Source organism: Hypomesus nipponensis, chromosome 13, assembly GCF_054491055.1.
Source record: "Hypomesus nipponensis isolate SF chromosome 13, ASM5449105v1, whole genome shotgun sequence".
In the NCBI taxonomy this organism is placed as follows: Eukaryota; Metazoa; Chordata; class Actinopteri; order Osmeriformes; family Osmeridae; genus Hypomesus; species Hypomesus nipponensis.
Genome location: NC_140373.1, coordinates 5,003,073 through 5,022,131, shown reverse-complemented (window position 1 = coordinate 5,022,131; position 19,059 = coordinate 5,003,073). Strand labels below are relative to the sequence as shown.

Here is a 19,059-nt window from a genome sequence, read left to right as displayed (position 1 = left end):
TGAATGGCCAACAAATGGAATTTACGAATCAGCAAACAATATAATTGTATACTGGACTATGTAATATACATTTGGTATACAATCTAAGTTTAGTTATGGTGTAACCTGTGTTGTAAAATCAGGGTAGATGTAAATAAAGGATCTCAATTAAGGCTATTGATCTCCCAGTTGAATATATATCCACACAGATTTATTAATTTGGGGGAATGTAATGCACTGTGAATTAAAAGACAATGGTGGTAGCTACAGAGCTCATGAATCTCGGAGCAAGCACATCCAATTGAAGATCCATTTTGGACACAATAATAGGTTTCTCTAGTGTCTTCAAGATAAACATTTTAAGAGAAATAGGAGCCAGAGAGCAGCAAGCACACAATGTAACAGTAACCACATGTATGGTAAACAACAGTGGCTTAACACAATTGAATGGATTAAGGAATGAATAGATTTAATCTACTAACGCTCTAGTATACAAACAATGGCTCGGCTCTTTTGTACACTGGGTTAACTACAGCTGCGCTTGGTCTGTCAATGGAATGGCTACTAGAGGATCACATTTTGGTATCATGGCAATTTCAAATGTAATGTAAGATCTTCAACTGCCAACTGTAATTCAACACAAAACACAAACACATGTTCAAGTGCCGGTAGCCATACTTGTGAGCAAATGGGAATGATACAACAGCAAGGAATGTTACGTTACTTAGGAACAACAGAACTACTCTAAATAACAATGGTAACACTATGTTACAGTTATTTAATAACCCAACTATTTTTAAGTGAGCAATGATGATACAGAATATTACCTTTCAGTTAATGAATCCAAAGACCACATTTGACCTAATATTACAAAATAAAGAGAAAGTATCCACCCTTTCAGAATAAGCTAATCATACGGCATGCTCTAAAGATATAAAGATAATAGCACGCTACAATTATAAATATTACTATGATATTTGGACAATTAACACATTTTCTAAGGTTTCTCATGTAGCATATCCATAAAATGGGAGACAAACATCTCCAAATTAAGTGCTTCTAGTTCCATCCTGATTTCTAGTGCTCATTTAGATTGTATGTGCTATGAGTTATTTTATTATTATTTACCATTTTTTTAATTCATATTACCGATAAACCACAAATCATAAAGCACATTCCTCATTTTAAATATGTAGTGCAAAGAAGGCCATGAAGGAATTTACTATTTGGGTTAGGGGGGAGGACAAATATTAAAGCTTAGTTCTTAAACCTATACCCATTTCACAAATTGGCATAACACTGACATATTTTCTCTTCTAGTTCAGATATTTCCTGTACTAGTCACAAAAGTTCCACCCTTGGTTTCCGATTAGGTACAAACATGCAAACGATCTTAACCAATTGTACACAATGCCTGAATTGCATCAGCTATTGCAACCATCAGCTCTACTGGAAAACATTGTTTAACAGTACAATATAATTTACAAGAATCATCTAAAGCCCATTCCCTTTACTGTAAAGAAGTGACATGGACTTGTTTGGCCACACTATGTTCTGGCATGTTCTCAGAGAACATTAAAGAAGAGCATTAAGTCATGTAGGCCATCACAGTGAAAAAATGAAACGCCAATGAATCCACATTCAGCTGGAATGGAACTGTCAAACCGACAACAGAATAAGAAGATCAAGGTAAGCATATCTAAGTATGTAAGGCCAAAAAGCAAGCTCAATCATTCTGGATTGGATACATAATTTGAATAAATATGTAAATATTTACATTTTTCATTGTCGGATCATTCACAATTCTATAAACATTTTTTATTTAAAGTCTCTCTCCCTTACTACAGACCTGAGCAAATTCAACCCCATACAATTCTTCACTTGAAAACAAAAAACAACATCCGGTGGCACAGAAAGGGCACAGTCCTAGCTAAACACAGAATGTGAATTTGATGCTGTGAGAAATGCTGCCCTCTAGAGGTAATGAAAAGGAATTCAGCACTCTATCTGCGACTGCAGTTGCCTGCGCAAGGTGAGGGTACGCCGGTGCAGCTGCTGCATCTGCTGCATGCGATCCCGTTGACGGGCCAGGTTTTGGGGCATGGGGTAGCGCTGGCAGCCGTACAGGAAGCGGTAGGGGATGCGGACGTGGCAGGCGGTAGCCCTGCAGCGGGGCTGGGGCATGGGCGGCAGCAGCATCCAGCGCTTCCTCTCTGCGCAGTATCGGTAGGCCTCCTTGCGATACTGCTTGTCGACATCGTCGCTGTTCTTCCAGCCGCCGATGATGAAGACGTCGTCGCCCAGGTAGCAGATGGCGGCGCCCTCGATGCTGGTCACCTCCGGCGGCAGGCTTTCTAGGATGTCGTCCGAGATGCGGGCGCTAATCTTCTGCCTCGCCGCTTCGTCTTGCACCCCGTAGCTCTTGGGGCAGCAGGAGGCCGTGTGGTAGAAGTTGGTAGGCGCCACGGCCATCTGGAAGACACAGTAGTTGTCGATGAGGGGCAGGGAGTCCACTTCCTGCCATTGGCGGCTCTCCGTGTCGTAGCGCGTCGTCACCGTCTTCAGCCCGTCCTCGTTGTCCGTGTCAACCGGCGTGCGCGCCGTCACGTAGACGTAGCGGTCCTCCACGCTCACCGCCTTCACGTCCCGTAAGATCTTGGGCGCCGACTCCAGGTTAAGCCACTTGTCCTGCTCGGGCTCGTACACGCTCACGTCCTTGAACCCCGGGCTGAAGTTTCCGTGGCCCCCGATGCTGTAAAGGATGTTCTTGATGCTGGTGAGGCCGAATGAGTGCTTGCGGGTAGTCAAGTTGCTCACCTGTTCCCAGGTGTTGCGGTTTGGATTGTAGCGTTCCACTGTCTTGGCAAAGCCTGGTTCCATGGAGCCCGCAACATAGACATGGGAGTCTGTTACTGCTATAGCATGACCGTCAAGGTGATTATGGATGTGCGGAAGGTTGACCCAGCGATCCTCAGCCACAAAGTAGCCCACGCACTCACTCAGGTAGTCACCGCCCTCGGACACTCCGCCGACCACCATGATCACGTCCATGTTCTGTCCAAAGCGTGGCTGGAAGGCCGCCATGTAGTTTGCCCAGAATTCAAGGTCCGCTGATTTGAGGTTCTCTAAGCGAATGGCATGGCCCTCAACAGCATCTGACACCAGCTGCAAGCACGCAGCGTTATTACCCACCAGAGGCTCCTTCTTGACCACCCGTGTCAGGTAGGTGGGCATGATCTGTGGAAGCCTGAGGAGTCGAAACAACTCCTCGAAATATTTATCCCGCTCTTCACCATTGCGCTGCACCCATTTGACAATGGCCTCGAACAACACTTCCTCTGAGTCCACAGTGATCTCCGCGTCAGACAACCAGTCCCTGACCAGGTGGAAAGGCAGGGTGTAGAATTCATCATCCTGGATGACCTTGTGGAAGTTGCGTCTTATCATGTCAGCAGCCCGCAGTGCTAGCTGGTCCAAAGTATACATGTGAGCTAGGCTGTGCACCGCTACACAGTTGGTCAAGCTCAATTTCTTCTTCAGGAACTCGCCACAAAAGTTCTTCAGCTGCACCAGCAGGAATCTGATATATAAAATCATCACAAATAATACAATATATGAAAAACTAAGGTAGGCAACCAAGCAATATCTCTATTGTTTAAGTCTATAGTAAGCCTTAACAAGATACTGTCCATTTCTACCTGACTCATGGAAAATTGCGTTGCATGCACGCAATGAATAATGCGTTATGGTTATTCGTTACATCAAGTTTGTTTGTGGTGTGTGTATTTTGCCTACCTGTCTGCAAGTTCCAGAACCTCATGCACATTGGCAGTGCTGACACGTATTTCTCCTGTGTATATGAACTGCATGACGCTTTCAACTGTCTCTGGGTCTGGCCCTGTTTCAGAACTCCATTCTTTCATGTTCACCCGGCCAGACAGCGACTCCGAAAACTGTCCTCCCAGTAGCGGAGAGAAATAGTCTGTAGCTGCGGCGAGAACCGAGCGATGGGCAGACAGTTCAAAACTTTGTACCGTGTCACTGGGTGCTCCGCAACTGAAGACCAACGTTACATCACAGAACAAACCGGCCTTCCTCTGCTCGTTCTGCCGACGAGAGAGCTCAGAGCAGTGGGTCGACGACGTAAACTCCTCAGCCTCTTCAGATTCTCCATCCGCCGCGAGCGTCCCAGCTGTACTGCTTCCAGTGTTACCGCTTCGGTTTGTGTCCTCTGGGGTCGGTGCTGCGGCTGCCATGGCAGCAGATGTTGGTCGCAATCGCAAAATAATATTATGAACTAGCTTAGGAAAGAAGTCATACGCACATATCACACAAGTAAACAAATACTCAAATCTGGACATGCGTAGTGATGGCAGGAAGTACACGTTGTGACGTTTGTGAGTTAATATGCGGAGTGGGAGGGGTCACTGAGTGAGCCGCAGTGTGATGTATGTCCTTGTTTAAAAGAGTCGAAAAAAGATGAATATAACAACGTCAATACTGTCAAATTATGACCGTAGGACATTCATACTGCAAAAAATAGAGAATTAAATATATACACCAATGTTAATACAAACGATTAAACTATATAGCAGGTCTACAGAAATATTGGATTAACGTGTTACAAATGCCCCCAAAAAGTCAAAAACATTAGTTGCTTATGTTTTATATAATGAGTACAGGAATTTTTACAATGATAAATCCATAAAAAATTTAAGCCAGGAGCAACAATAAAAAGTTAACCAAGTCATTTTTTTAATTGAGATTTACTACAATATAACAGTTCTGGGCTTACAAAAGCAGAAACTTAACACATAAATAAAATAAAGCACAGAGAGAACAAACATTGCCAGAAAGTTGTGGAAAGAATCCCATGTACATTAAACGTTCTTCACAGAAAGAAAAAATGGGTCACTGACAGGAGCCCCACTAAACGCAGTGGTCTAGTAGTTGTACAATGTTTATGACACTCCATTTAAAGTCCACTGCCTTCATGGTCCCTCGCAAATAGGTGCGTTTAAGACTCACAGGGCACATTCATAAAGCATATTAACCATCCTCTTTTTGTGATTTGGACATCATAAAACAAAGAAAATACATCTTTATCATCATCCAACAGCCTAATTTGTGATTTCAGGAGTTACAGAAGGTCATCCTCCTAATCCTGGAGAGTGGGTATGTGAAGGCAGTGCCAGAAACGCACATTAAAGTTCAGGTAAAATTGTATCCCGTCGCTATCATTAACAGCTGCAGTGTACACTCCACAGTGGACTGGAAACCGTTTTATTGCGGGAGAGGGAAACTAAGATTTAAATCATGGATGACATGCACACACAATTATATAACATGTTACTAGGGTTTTGTGCTTTCATTTACTACTGATGTTTATCTCCCAGTTCACAAATAGTCTGCGAACAGCTTCCCAGAAAGATCTGTAAGTTAGTGTTAATGTAAGATTGCACATCAAAGCTTCCCAGAAGAAAATGCCTAGTTTCAAGTGCATGCCTCTTGGACACATTTAACAGGATAAACTTGATGAAATCATCACGTTAATCAAAGCAGTTTCATGAGACACACACGATTGCTATACATACTTATGTGCTGGAAGATGAACATAAATCATCGTTTTAGGATGCCTTAGTACTGGATTAATCAATCAGACTACAACACTGGTGTAAGGCATAAACTGTGCTACCAATTCCAATTTTGAGATAGGGCAAACTCACCCAAAAGCACTGACAATCAAGTACCAATTAACCCCAGAGTGACCACATTTGGTGATTGCATTGTTTTGGCTCTTTGTTCATAATTTAATAACTTAGACATCAAGAATAACTTGACTAAAAGAAGCAAAGGTTCCCCTTTTTCAGTATAACTCCCAGTGTACCTCCACCATTTCCCACTATCTATCTGGAATCATCCTGCCCAGTCATAATCAAGGCAGCGGTTGTGAATGAAGAGAAGGGTAGAGAGGTGCAAACCGCTGCCTGTCCTTATTGGGCATTACCATCCAGATGCGTTTGAGATTGACATCAATCTCCATGGTTACATGGACATGTGTTCCGGAAGGACATAGGAGATGTCATCCCATGGGTGGCGGTATAGGCCTTGTTTTAGCCTCTTCTGGTCCAGGTAGTGACCTATAATTAAAAAGAAAGAGTGTTAGTCCATTCCTTTACTAGATCAAACTCAGAGAAGGCTGGCAATATAGCTGCAAACAAGCTGGGAAGATATAAGGGCAGGATATTTAGAAAGATAAACATTATGCATACAAAGCTTTCTTAACATTTTTAATATGGAACTCACCAATGAAGCCCATACTTCTGCCAAGCACAAAGATCCCGTTCAGAGCACCAATCTCCACAAACTCATCCGCTTCATCTCTGGAACACAGCATCAACACAACGTAAGCAAAGGACAGCGTGATGGGCCGGTACACAAAAGGTTAGTGTGACGATGAGAAGTGATACAAGTACACAGTAACAGCAGTTTGAGAAACTTTGGAAATTTACATGGAATATATGGACAGATACTGATGGATTTGGATAACTTCATGACCCAAGTCATGTGTTCCTGTGATAAATAATCTAGTCATCCTACCGTGTAAAGCCCCCACATGCCCTGAGAAGGTCCACAAAGGCCACTCCGATAAAACCATCCACGTTGAGGATCAGGTTTGGCTTCTGTAAACCAGCATTACAAAACGATTTAGAAAGAAGATATATGCTTATTACATGTGTCAAAACTATGGCAAAAGCAAGCCTAAACATGTTTCCTGTGGTATAACATGGAGATGTTGGTGAAAGGTGAACTGAACCTGCTACCTTAGACGTAGTGATCTTCTCCACATCCAGTGCGTAGTCCAGCATCTGGGTAGTGGGGAAGTGTTGCTTCACAAAGTCCTTTAGGATCTGGACCCTCATATCAGGGTTGTTGATCTATCAATAAATACATGTCACTCAATCAGAAAAGTAACAAACACAAAAAGGTTGTAGGTCAAAAGATGCAATTGCAGGAGGGTTACAGAATAATCAAAAACACTGCTCACCGATTTGACCCTGTGTCCAATCCCCATGATCAGCTTGCCATCCTTTTTCATCTTGTTGACAAACTCCATGGGGAGCATTCCGCTGTCAAACGCCTTACTAAACTGCTTTGCGGCAGCGTCTAACGCCCCTCCGAACCGGTCCCCCTGAAACACAAGACTTAGTGAAGATCCAACACATCCGGAATAACAGTGGCCCTTGTGTCTTGTGGAATAGGGTTAGCCATTGTGTATGAGACTCAACTACTCACAATGGTGAGTAGGCCAGAGGTCAGACTAGATATGAGGTCTTTGCCAGCCCGGGCACAGACGATGGTGTTGTGGGCTCCAGAGACCGCAGGCCCATGGTCCGCTGTCACCATCAGGCACATCTCAATGAACTGGCATGCATAGCGCGGTAACCTGCAGGGTCATTTATGTGAGACTGAATTACGTTTTTCCAATGATGGACAGTGCACAGTTTGATCCAATTGTTACGATTTATACCATTCCAAACAGTCCTTTATCTCCAAACACCTGGCCCAGCAAGCTGAGCCAAAACCACACTTTGCACCTGTCTAAATACTCGACAAACTTGTCATTGTACCTCACCTAATCTTTGATCTTACAGTGTGACTGACATGGGTTGTCGTGAGAATGTTGTGCGTATACGGGAGGTAACATTTTTAGAATATACAGACAGGAGCCCAGACCAGATGTGTTCCATGCTCACCTCCGTTGAAACCAGAGGAGACCCAGCACCCCTCCCAGGCCCATCTCCTCCTTGAACACCTCTGTGATGGGCATGCCAGCGTAGATCAGCTCCTGGCCGCGCTCATCACAGATGCTGGTCATGAAGGAGGCCGGCTTGCGGATCAAGCCCAGCTCCCTGGCCCAGGAGTAGTCCATAGGCACTGTTGGTGGAGGCACCTCCTGAGCAGGAACAATGGTTCCTTTGGCAACAAGTTCATCATACACCACCCTGATAGATTGAACGAAACACAAACATGAGTTGTCAATATTTGTTCATAGGGATCGGATTTAGAGAACACAATTAAATCCCAAATGACCACAAGCCAAAAGATCTCAAATGGCACACTTCATGAACTCACTTAATGACATCTCCTAGCTCGTCAAAGCTCCTGGGTACGTAGGCCCCGCTGTCCCTCAGGGCCTGGTTCTTGGCCACTGCAGTTTCTGAAGCCTGGTTAGCACAGGCTCCGGCATGGCCAAACTGAACCTGAAAGAGTACAGGCACACATGTTCAAATCTCAACCCCCAAGTTTAGACTTCAACCTACTGGTAAACCAAACAGACACATTGATAACCTTTAACCCTGCCACAGTTCCCCACTGACCTCGGAGGAGAACATGGTGGCGCAGGTGCCTATGCACCAGCACACCACCGGCTTGGTAATTCTGCCCTCCTTGATGCCTTCACAGATCTTGTATTCTTCTGTGCCTCCAATCTGCACAGTAACATTAAGAGACAGAGAGAAAAAGAAAGCAAAAGGAATGCTTGGAAACCAGTGTCTATGACAAATGTAAATACCCATATAAGCAATGACATGCTTTCATGATCTACAGTCAAATCGTCTTACCTCTCCCAAAACAACAATCATCTTGACCCCTGGAGTGTCCTGGTAGCGTAGGACATGGTCCATGAATGTAGAACCTGGATACCTGGAGACCAATAAGAGAAGTAATAATGAAACATAATTTCAAGCGATAAAAGCAATCAACATTTCAGGGAATAGCCTGAGGAAAAGTGACAAAGTAAAAATAAAAATAAAAATGCTAACCCCCCCCCTTCCCTCTTCTTCCTCACCTGTCCCCTCCTATGGCCACCCCCTCGTAGACTCCATCGGTAGTGCGGGAGACGATGTTGTTGAGCTCGTTGGACATCCCTCCCGAGCGAGACACGTAGGCTACGCTGCCTGGTCGGTAGAGCTTGGAGGCCAGAATGTTGTCCAACATTCCTCCAGTGTTGCCGATCTTGAAACAGCCAGGTTTGATTCCTCCCACCTGGACGGATGACATTAGACTCATCAAATACTCAACTGTCGTTGAGACGTCGTTCTAAATCCCTCCCATGTATACTGCGACTCCTGAGAGTTTACTCCAAAAGCAGGACGGTGACACAATGTATGACCTCAGGATCACAGAAATAATGAAAGACTGAATATGGCATTTCTCCTCTGGGCTTACCGTGGCTGGACCAATGATTGTGATGCCCTTCTCATCTGCCCTCTTTATCAACTTCCTGGTTAGGGCTTCAGGGATGCCTTCAGCAATGATTGCGATGGTGTGAATCTAGGGGAAAAGTATATCAATTTATGCAAATATTTCAATTAAAATTAATGATAAATTAAATGAAGATTATTCTCTGGCCTACGGTAGGTGTCTGATGTAAAAATAAGGCACAGCATAACACCTAGCCCTTACCTGTGGGTACTGCATGGTTTCAATAGTGCTATCAAAAGCTGAGCGAAGCGAGGCAAAGCTGATGAGCACATCCACCTCAGGATGCTTCTTCATGGCATCGGCCATGTTCTTGTACACAGGCAGCAGTATCTCCTTGTGGCCCCAGTAGAACTTCTGCTTGTGGTCGCCACTACAGAAGCAGATCCATGGCTTACAAAGAGAAAGTGTAGAGTACTTCCCATCCCAACACACTGCATGGTTAAGAAAGGGTTGTGTGCAGTATATTAAACTTGAACTGAATATAAACAGTAATGGCTCAAAACTGAGGTCTGCTGTTATCTAGCTTGGGTTGATGGGTACTGCAATGAGATTGACAGCAGTAACCAATTGTTGCCAGCCGCTCTTATTTTGTCATTGCTTTGGTGGGACCTACGTGAAAGGGTAGACCATGGCAGCCACTGAGGGCTCGTCTCGCGAGCACACGTAGTCAAAGTCCAGCATGCCCTGCACTGCCCGCGTCTGCATTCCCCACACAATGGACTTGGTGTGGCTGCTAAACAGTGTGGTAGCCTTTGCTGAAGGGGACAGAGAGCAAGAAAGAAACAGAACAGATCAACCAAGTACCATGTAAACCAATGTATTGTTTAGGCATCAAACAACATACACAAATATCACGGAAATATTTAAAATGTTTTTTGTTCAAACATGTTACTTGGAGGGAAGGTGACACACATTAAAGGAGACGCAAACACAATGGAAGGAGACAGACTTGGTGTACCCACAAAGTTTGTTTCCAGTTTTGAACTAACATATAACAAAACACAAAACACAGATAAGCAATCGTCTAAAATCTTTGAGAAGGCAACCAAGAACATGCCTTTAGAAGGCTGAGAGCAGAGCCATTTTCAAGTCTCTGGAATGAATTCCCATTTTGTCTGCACAGGTCTTTGACTTGGTATTTGAGCAAGGAGGGGGAAAGCCAAACTGACCACATAGTACAAAACCCAGGTCAAAAACACTGTTCCAATAGTTGAAGAGACATACAAGCCAATCAAACCAAGACAGTGTCATCAAGTGCATCTTAAAAGTGAAAGTGTTTTTGTCCCAGGCCAGCAGTATATCAATAAAGGGAGGGAGGAGAATCGGAGGACAAGGGAGAGACAAACAGCAAACTAGCACACCCTTCCCTACCTCCACTGCAGCCTGAAGAGGCCTTTGCTTCTGTGACCCAAACGGGGACAACACAAAAAATAATGACACATAAGAGACAAAAGAATAAAGAGCAAAACCATCAGAATCAAATGTCACTACATTGCTACATTGGGATTTGGCTCTCGTGGGCGTTTTAACTGGTTCGCTGAAAGCCTCAGAAATGCTACAAGGGAGGCTTATAATACACAGAAACACACAAAGGTGCAGTCACCATATGGGGGCATGCCTTACCTATACACAATGCATGTCTAAAGTGCAACTAGAAGCACCAGAAAGGACCGGAATGGTTGGAGGCAGTCAGGATGCAGATCTAAACATACCTTTGCAGTCTCCTGTGAATGAACCTGCACTCCTCAAAGGCCACAGCAGAGAATTTAAACTGTCTTATAGATATGAATATGATACAGGAAGTAGCCAAGTGCACGAAAACCAGGGAGAAAAAGGAAAGGAAAAAGAACATTAAAAACACAGGGTGAGATGACAGTCGAGGTAGGGAGAGAAGGATGAAAAAGGAAAGCCGGGACAGCAGGAATGAGAAAGCAGAAATGTAAGGGGGTGTGTGGTGTAAGACGATGCATGAGCCAAGCCACCCTGGGTCTTCAAGAGGAGGAGGATGTGTGTGGGTTACCTGCTGGGAGTCCCTCCTTGGGCTTTTTGGCTGGTGTGGCATCGTTGGCTGACTTGGGCTCAGAGAACGATGCTGTCCTGGTGGTGGCTGGAGTCTGAATGGAAGGAGGGGACCAAAAGGCGAACACATAAAATATCTACAGTAGAGTGCTTTCCATTTTTGTACTAAAAGCAAATCCATACACTAGCAGTAACTGCCAGTTATTAGTAGGATCACCCATGACAATCTAAATCTGGAGTAGCAGATGAAGGTGGTGTCTGTAACTTCATCGACTAAGTTTGCATTTTGAATATAAAACAATCTGCATTTAAACATAAAAAGCTTGCATTTTAAAGAGAACAAAGGACTTTTACTATACTGGCGGGGCTCTAATGTCAATGGTAACAGCACCTGGGTGTGACAGTGAGAGCTTGGCTGGTATGGGGGAGGGACGAGAGAAACAGAGAGTGGTGAGGAGTGAGCAACAGTGAGAGGAGGAAGACATCAGGAGAAGAGTGAGGAGGGGAAGAGTAAGCAGGTAAAAATAATCAGGCAACATAGACGTACAACAGCGTTGTTGCTGGAGTTCAGGAGGAAGTTGGCAGTGTGGGCAGCCATGGGAGGCTGGTTAGGTATTGGTCGGTGGCCCAGTGCCATGCCAACGATGGCTGTCATGTGGGTCTCTGTGCCAAAGACGTGGATGGGGATACCAGTGGTCTTCCCTGTAAGGGACATGGATACAATTATGGGTCCATTATGGTTCTGAAACCACAGAAATCTCTTATAATCAAAGGCTACAATGTTCCATTCTGGTTAAACCCGTTTGTGGCTGTGTGTGGTGGGAGAAACAACTTGTCTTACAATAATGTGTGAACTCGCTGTTCTAGAAATTGTTATGTTGTTATAATGTTCTACTTTCAAAAGGACCTAAAATTGTGATTTTAGATCTCAGAACTCACCCACTTCTCCCATCACCCTCAGCCCCTCCTGGTAGTTAGGGCCGCCACGACGAACAAAGATGGTCACTTCGTTCTCCTTCAAAGGTCCCTGGTAGTCTTTGATGGCCCTGACAATGCCCTGCGGAAGAAAAACGAGGGTCAGAGGTCAAAGGGGAGTCAAAGCAAGTATGTTGAGGTTAGGTCAGGGCTCTTTCAAATCATCTCAGCTTTCAACACAAAACTATCAGTTGTGTCCACATGAAAGTACTATACTTCTAGTAAAATGTAAATTGTGAGTTTTACCTTGAAAGTGGCTGCCACATTAGTGAAGTTCGCGATGCTGCCACCAATGATCAGAACTTTCCCTGTCAACCAAAGAGACAAACGTCGTAAAGAAGATGACATGAAAGAGCAAGAGGCTTAAAATGAAAATAAAAGTTGCCTGTAGGTAAGCATGGCTCATGCCAGCCCACCTTCGTGGTGCTTCTCTCTGGTCATGAGGGAGAGGATGGTCTTGGCGTAGTCGTAGGTCTGCTGTTCGCTGGGCGCTCCAGAGTACTCCCCATAGTTGGCCAGCTCATCCACGCCGCCAAGGTCACAGATGGTGTCACTACACCCAGGAGAAAGAGTGAGGTGTCGCCACCATGTGACCAGCAGAGAACCACTAACATTCTGCTTCACCCTCTCCCCTGTACCTGTACACGACCGAGGCTCCTCCCCCTGCCACCATGGTCCAGATCCGGCCTCGTGGGTTCAACAGGGTAAGCTTCAGGCTGGCACCACTCTTGGCATCCAGGTCTGCAATATAGGCCTCCTAAAACAGAGATACCCATGGACATAACCCAGGAAGAGTTAGCACAGTCTGCATGTGCATCATTCGACAGCATGCCCTGAGTTGTGATTAAATTCAGATATTGTCTAAATTCTCACTTTCCCAGGCCCAATCAACATCATCATAGTCATCCAAAAATCTCACCTCAGGGTAGGCTTCCCTGCCGAAGGGTGGGGGAACTCCACATCACCCCACTTGGCCTTGCAGATGTAATCTGCTGTGGCGTCGATCTTGGCCGCCATGTCAAGAACAAACACACCATCGTGGGTGACGACTGAAGAGAAGGAAAGAAGCCATTGTGAATCTAGACAAGGCTTCCATTTGAATAGCATGAAGGTTACAGTTATTCAGGCACAGAAGCCAGGAGGACGTACCAAGTGGGTTGATCTCCAGATAGGTAAAATAAAGGTCTTCATAGAAGTTGAAAAGACCTATTATGAAACTGGCCAGAACCCTGGAAAACCACAAACAGAAAGCCATTAGTATTTTCTTGATAATAATGGCCTAGAACAATTGATGAACATCCCACTTCTCCTGTATTGGTACCCAGCTGACCGGTAAAGGAGTAAAACAAATAAAATATCTAATGCTTGTGAGACGCCAGAAGTCCATAACAGCATGTCTAATCAAAAGCACAAAAGATAATTCCCAGAACTGTTCTTCCAAAACGGGAAACTAGATCCTCAACGCATGACGCTTGCATGTTGTCGGAGACTGGATTTCCATTAAGCAAATACACGCTCTCTTGCATTGTATGCAGTCAATGTAAAGTCAGAGCCTTAGCCTAAGCATTTGAGTACTTGCACTTGTGCAATGATCATTTTCAGACGGCATGTGTATTGGTTCTTACTCTTGCTTATCCTCTGGTACATGAGTGAGCAGCTGCTCTTTGATCGTGTCCACGCTTAGCTTGTCGTCCACGGCGACCAGAAGCTTTTGGGCCTTGGCGTCTACGTCTCCCACGTCGACGCCGCCCTCGTGGTGGAACAACACATAGTCACCTTCACGAGTGGCGTAGATGCACACGTAGAACTCCTGGTCCTGCGGGACAGAGATGTGGAGAGGGCTGAGCTAGTGGCAGACTCACTCAGAGAATGTACGAGGGACTGAGATATATACTGTACTGAAGAATGTACAGCCAGGCTTACACTTACCTGTGTATGTGCAACAAATGGTTCGATTAGAAAATTCTTTAGTACGCCTTTTGCTTTTCCCACCTGTGAATACACACAATAAGTATTTGATCAACTGGGCTTCATGGAAGGATTATATGGAAGCTTCATTCTTTTAGAAGCATTTCCTTTCATTTGTCACACACTGGGGAAAAAACATCCAGCACTCGTTGGACGTTTTTAGAAAGAGGAACAAAGGAAATGGAAAAGGTACAGCACATTGCAGCTGTTTTGACAGGGTCCCACTCTTAGAGCAACCAAAATAGCTTCATGACAGTGGCATAACATACCCTTCAACCCCTCAGCGCTAAACATAACTCCAACCTTTCTGGGCTCCAAGATTTAAAGACCGATGGCAACCTAAGATGTTCATGTTTGCATGCTGTCAATTCCAGTACAGGTGCTGGTAAACTGTGTTCATGGGGTAAATATGGGACGTCTTGCATGGCTGTCACTTCCTTCTTCTTGGGTACTTCTTATAACCACATAAGATGGTTATTTTTCAGTTGAAGTCAACTGTGCTACTTCAATTTAGAACATGCTTTATTAATTTAATACTCATCACAGCACACAAGGTCACAATAAGAAAGCGATTAATGGCTGGTCAATCTATAGCGGTCTGATGACACAGACACACATTCTGCTCGTTCTGTCCTTGTTCGTTGGGCCTAGGGCATCCCTATCCCCTCTCCCTCTCCCCTCTCCCTCTCCCTCCCCCCCTAGCTGGCCTGCATAGCTGCTGGTTGGAGCGTAACAGAGAGCAGTGCTTTGTGGATTAGCTACCCCTGAAAAAAACCACCCGTCCACATGCCATACATTCACAGCATTAACAAGGACAGAGGCACACACACACACACACACACACACACACACACGGGGCATGAAGGCGACTCCTCCACCATAGTCAGTTGTGATAGGCAAGCAAGACAAGTTTCATTCCTTAAGCTTTGCCTTTACGACATGAAATGAACCAGAGAGGGCAAGTCAACACTGGTCAGTAGAATCATTGTTTGCCTACAACTGCATAGAAGAATATGTAGAGCAATTCCCAACAGTACCTGCCCCTCAACTATGTCACTGCAATATTGTATAATGAACGAATGAGAAAAGGTCCATCGACTCACAGTGGTCTCCTTCATGATGCGCTGTCTGACCCACTCCTGAACACCGTCCAAGTCCAGGTCGACACCCACCAGGCCCAGCTTACCTCGACGTTTGATCAGCTGATCTGGCTTGACCACCAACCTCTGAAGGGGCGGGAGGGGGATATTTTTAATTTGCATACACTGACCCTGTATCACACAGGAAAGCATCTAAATAACGTTGATGTGGTTGATCAAGGGTTTTGTATAACATGTTTTTATGTAAAGCACATTGAGTCTTCCTCGTGTATGAAATGTGCAATATAAAAGTTCCTTGCCTTGCTTGACAGCCCTAACAGCAGTCTATTTTATAACGATGAATTATTTGGATATTGTGTAACTCAAAAACTGAAATGTATTGGATTGCATCCTAGTCTAAGTGTATCATAAACTATAAACAATGCTGGAAAACAAAGCTTTGAGCTGGTCATGCAGGACAGGAAGTGGAGTGAGCGGAGTGACCTCACCTCAGAGAGCAGCCAGGGGTGGTCCTGTGTGATGCGGTCCCAGTCGGTCTCCGCGGTGACGCTGGCATAACGGAAGCGGTTCTGAACGGCTGCCGAGGTACAAATGTGCTTGTAGAGGAACTCCTTCCCCGTCTGCTCCGAGATGGCCTTGGCAGACATGGATGAATCACTTGCTACTAGCTGAGGACGTGAGGGGGAGGAGAATGGAAGAGAGAAGGGGGTCTGTTAATCTTGGCAGATAGCCTTTATAAACAGGCAGTGCTTCTGACTGAGAAAAATAGGTATCTTTTTGATAGCTTGGCAGCTTGTGGTTTGTTAACATATACCATATGACAAACTGGACCGGACATTAAATTGTCCCAATAATTTATTCTACCAGAATTTAGAATACGTGACTTTTTAACAACCTAGTGGACTATTAAAGCACTGTGTTCAGAGCTTTGGAAGAAAATATTAAATACAGCGTGGCTTGAGGGGAACAAGGGGTCTTAAAAAAACATGTCCAGTCAAACAAGCTAATCGGTGTGTGAAAGGTTTCTCAAAAGAACACATTGGGACTGCTCCATGGGAACCAGACAAAACAAAATCAAGAGAAGGTCTGTGTTTCAGATAAGCAATTAAACTAAATGTATTATTTAGATCAGTTTAAGCTAAATGTATTATTTGGATCAGTTTACAGCAACAGTCTAGGAGTAATATGCTGGGTGTGGGTACTGCAACCAACAAGATGGAGGATCTTTAGATAGACATTTGACAATGAAGATTCCCCCAGCCTTACCAGCCTTACATAACAATTTGTGGTGATGGTGACCAGAGTAAAGCCAATACTACCAATTCAGTTAAGATGAAGAAGAAAACATTTTAATTTGCTAAACTTAAAAGTAGCATTCAATTGTATGTCACCTCCATTTTGTGATTTTTCATGATCGATCACAATTGTTCAGCCAAAAATAACTGCAGAAGCATTCCTTCGAAAAGAATGGCTGATATTTCTGTTCAAGTGACTCCAGTGGGAAAAGGCTAGCACACCAATGTCTGCACGTTTAGGTTTTCATCATCTGAATGACCCTATATGTAAACACCTGGTCTATAAAAATGAAAAACAATCACTTCTACAGCTAGCGAATACACCGAGTTCCGGTCCCCTTCCTTTAGTCAACAAAACACCTTAGAATGTTCTGTACACAAACCAAGAAAGCTAATAAAAGGCACACTGTATGTGGCACATTACCGATGCAAAATCAGTTGTAGGAGTTGTAGGCTAATTCAAAACACATGCTGTACCACAAGGACCTTCATGTTTATTTTTATTAGTCCCATCAGATGTCAAGGACTCACCAACATTTTTAAACACAGCACGGTAGTTATTTTGCACAAACAACAATGACTTTTATTGAAGTCTCAAGAACATTTCCAGAAATAGACAGGGAAAGAATGACCATTGAATTTGATTATGCCAACAATACTTTGTCAGTATTATTCCAATATAAATTAATAGGTGTAAAACACCACAATGAGGAATTAAATTAACAGAGCAAGCATCCGAGACAAGAGCACTGGATTGGTCAGCTCAGTCTGTTTTAACATATTGTAAAACTGGACAAGCAGGATGCTTCTGAGTTGACTACCACAGAGGCAATACAGACTGAACAAACTATACATAACCTAGGCCTTAGATTAGATTTGAGAGATTATACAACTGCTTATCCACAGCTCCATGACAACTAGGTACCATCAGACATTATCAGGTTATTTATACTATTGTATATTCACAAAGGATGAGTAGAAATTATGAATATTGTGTTATTATGACAACATTATTTATAGGCCTTTCTTGTGAAAGTTGACTTCCTCTAAGGACCGGTAGTTTACATTCCTCCCAAAACATTGATGTAAGCTGACAGACCAGCTAAGCTTGTCCAACTCTAGCAATGCTTTACTCATACACAAATTCATTGATCAGAAATGCAAATCTTGAGCCTTCAGTTTACACTTTCCATTTGTGGAAACACAGGATGGGCTGTAGACTCAAAAACTTGGAAATTGTTTTACCAGTCCTCTTGTAGTTTGCTCTGTGAAGTGCCATAACTACTAATATAGGGATATTGATGAGCACATTACTCTCCCATCACATTTTTACCCTGTAATGACTTGCTCAGGTTGTTAACTTGCTACTTGAATGTTTCTTAGTTATTGCAGACAAGTTATGGACCATCTGCAAACCTACATCAACACATTAACCAATAATAAACCTAAACCATGGGCCTACTTAACAGCTAGGTAACTTCCCAATGACAGATGGCAATAAATGCTATCATCGTTGTTTTTGCAACCAAACTAGTAAACTGCTCGGAAGAGGCTGAAGCCTTGCTGACAACATAAATACCTAGCTACACACCATTTGGGCCAAAGAGGAGACTGTTACAGAAGATGCTGAGGACTCAAGCCTAACCACTGACTTACTCGAGACAGTAGGAACAATCATGGCCGGTTACTTTGCGAGTATAGCACAGTTTTGTCGGGGTTTGTTCGGTATTCCAGCCACTGACTTTTAGAAAAGTAACTCCTGATCAATCAGAAACAAATAGGATAGAAAAGCTGTCGTCTACCCAGTTAGTTAGGTAAATAACTGGATGTTTGTTAGCTTAGCCTGCAGGAAAATTATAGTAACTCAGCATCAATATGTAAACTAATTCGGACTTGGATAAATATACATTGTCACTGGTCTGAAAATCAAGATGTGCTTGCAATAGACACGTCAGATCTGGCACAGACACCAGCAGTCACTTCATGTTTCAGCTGCATCACGCAACTTAATCGTGCGCATGTAGCGACCGCTGCTAGCTAACTGGCTAAATGTACGATATAGATGTTCGTCCGGGATATAGATCTGTTCGTACACTTCAATAGTTCAAACATATTGTGAAAATGGGACATTACCTTTTTTTATTAGATTGTCCACGTCCTAGAAGTGGAGGGGTCGTGTCCTTAAAGCAATTGAGGAGCTTGTTGTCTAGTTTTTAAATGGACCAGTCTGCGCTAAATACAGCAGTCCACGCATGCCACTTCTCTCACTGTCGCCCCATAATCTGGCCATACGATTACACGATCTCTTAGCTGTTCCCATTGGTCGACAAAACCACGTGTCGATAACGCAATATGAAATCAAACATGTCATTTAAAAAGATTTCCTCAAACCCACGTCACTAATAAGAATTCGCTCTTAGTAACGTTTTTCTGTAGTTTCAGAAAATGTATTTAGC

General features: G+C 43.9%; 2 protein-coding genes across 2 annotated transcripts; both read right to left on the bottom strand.

Moving 5' to 3' along the window:
- Positions 1 to 168: 168 nt before the first annotated feature.
- On the bottom strand, positions 169 to 4,340 carry klhl11 (kelch-like family member 11). The gene is made up of 2 exons (XM_084669257.1): positions 3,775 to 4,340; positions 169 to 3,559 (listed from the first exon to the last, which is right to left on the bottom strand). The coding sequence occupies exons 1-2, from the start codon at positions 4,338 to 4,340 to the stop codon at positions 1,975 to 1,977; spliced, it is 2,151 nt and encodes a 716-aa protein (XP_084525383.1). The 3' UTR covers positions 169 to 1,974.
- A 372-nt stretch (positions 4,341 to 4,712) lies between these two features.
- Positions 4,713 to 18,895, bottom strand: aclyb (ATP citrate lyase b). The gene is given in 30 exon segments (XM_084670254.1): positions 4,713 to 6,119; positions 6,286 to 6,362; positions 6,580 to 6,662; positions 6,804 to 6,917; positions 7,028 to 7,171; positions 7,276 to 7,426; positions 7,737 to 7,985; positions 8,116 to 8,243; positions 8,361 to 8,471; positions 8,604 to 8,685; positions 8,831 to 9,027; positions 9,211 to 9,315; positions 9,448 to 9,616; positions 9,860 to 10,001; positions 10,618 to 10,647; positions 10,959 to 11,021; positions 11,267 to 11,360; positions 11,813 to 11,967; positions 12,205 to 12,322; positions 12,487 to 12,548; positions 12,657 to 12,793; positions 12,879 to 12,997; positions 13,160 to 13,194; positions 13,197 to 13,289; positions 13,390 to 13,469; positions 13,866 to 14,056; positions 14,170 to 14,232; positions 15,312 to 15,434; positions 15,797 to 15,976; positions 18,737 to 18,895. Coding segments are annotated over 29 exon segments (3,369 nt in total). The 5' UTR covers positions 15,956 to 15,976; positions 18,737 to 18,895; the 3' UTR covers positions 4,713 to 6,024.
- Positions 18,896 to 19,059: the final 164 nt, after the last annotated feature.

Bases quoted from the DNA above. Each gene is read 5' to 3' on its own strand.
- klhl11 (XM_084669257.1), bottom strand. From the start codon at position 4,340: ATGTCCAGATTTGAGTATTTGTTTACTTGTGTGATATGTGCGTATGAC. The intron at 3,560-3,774 runs GTAGGCAAAATA...TTTATATATCAG, and splicing joins GTTCTGGAACTTGCAGACAG to ATTCCTGCTGGTGCAGCTGA.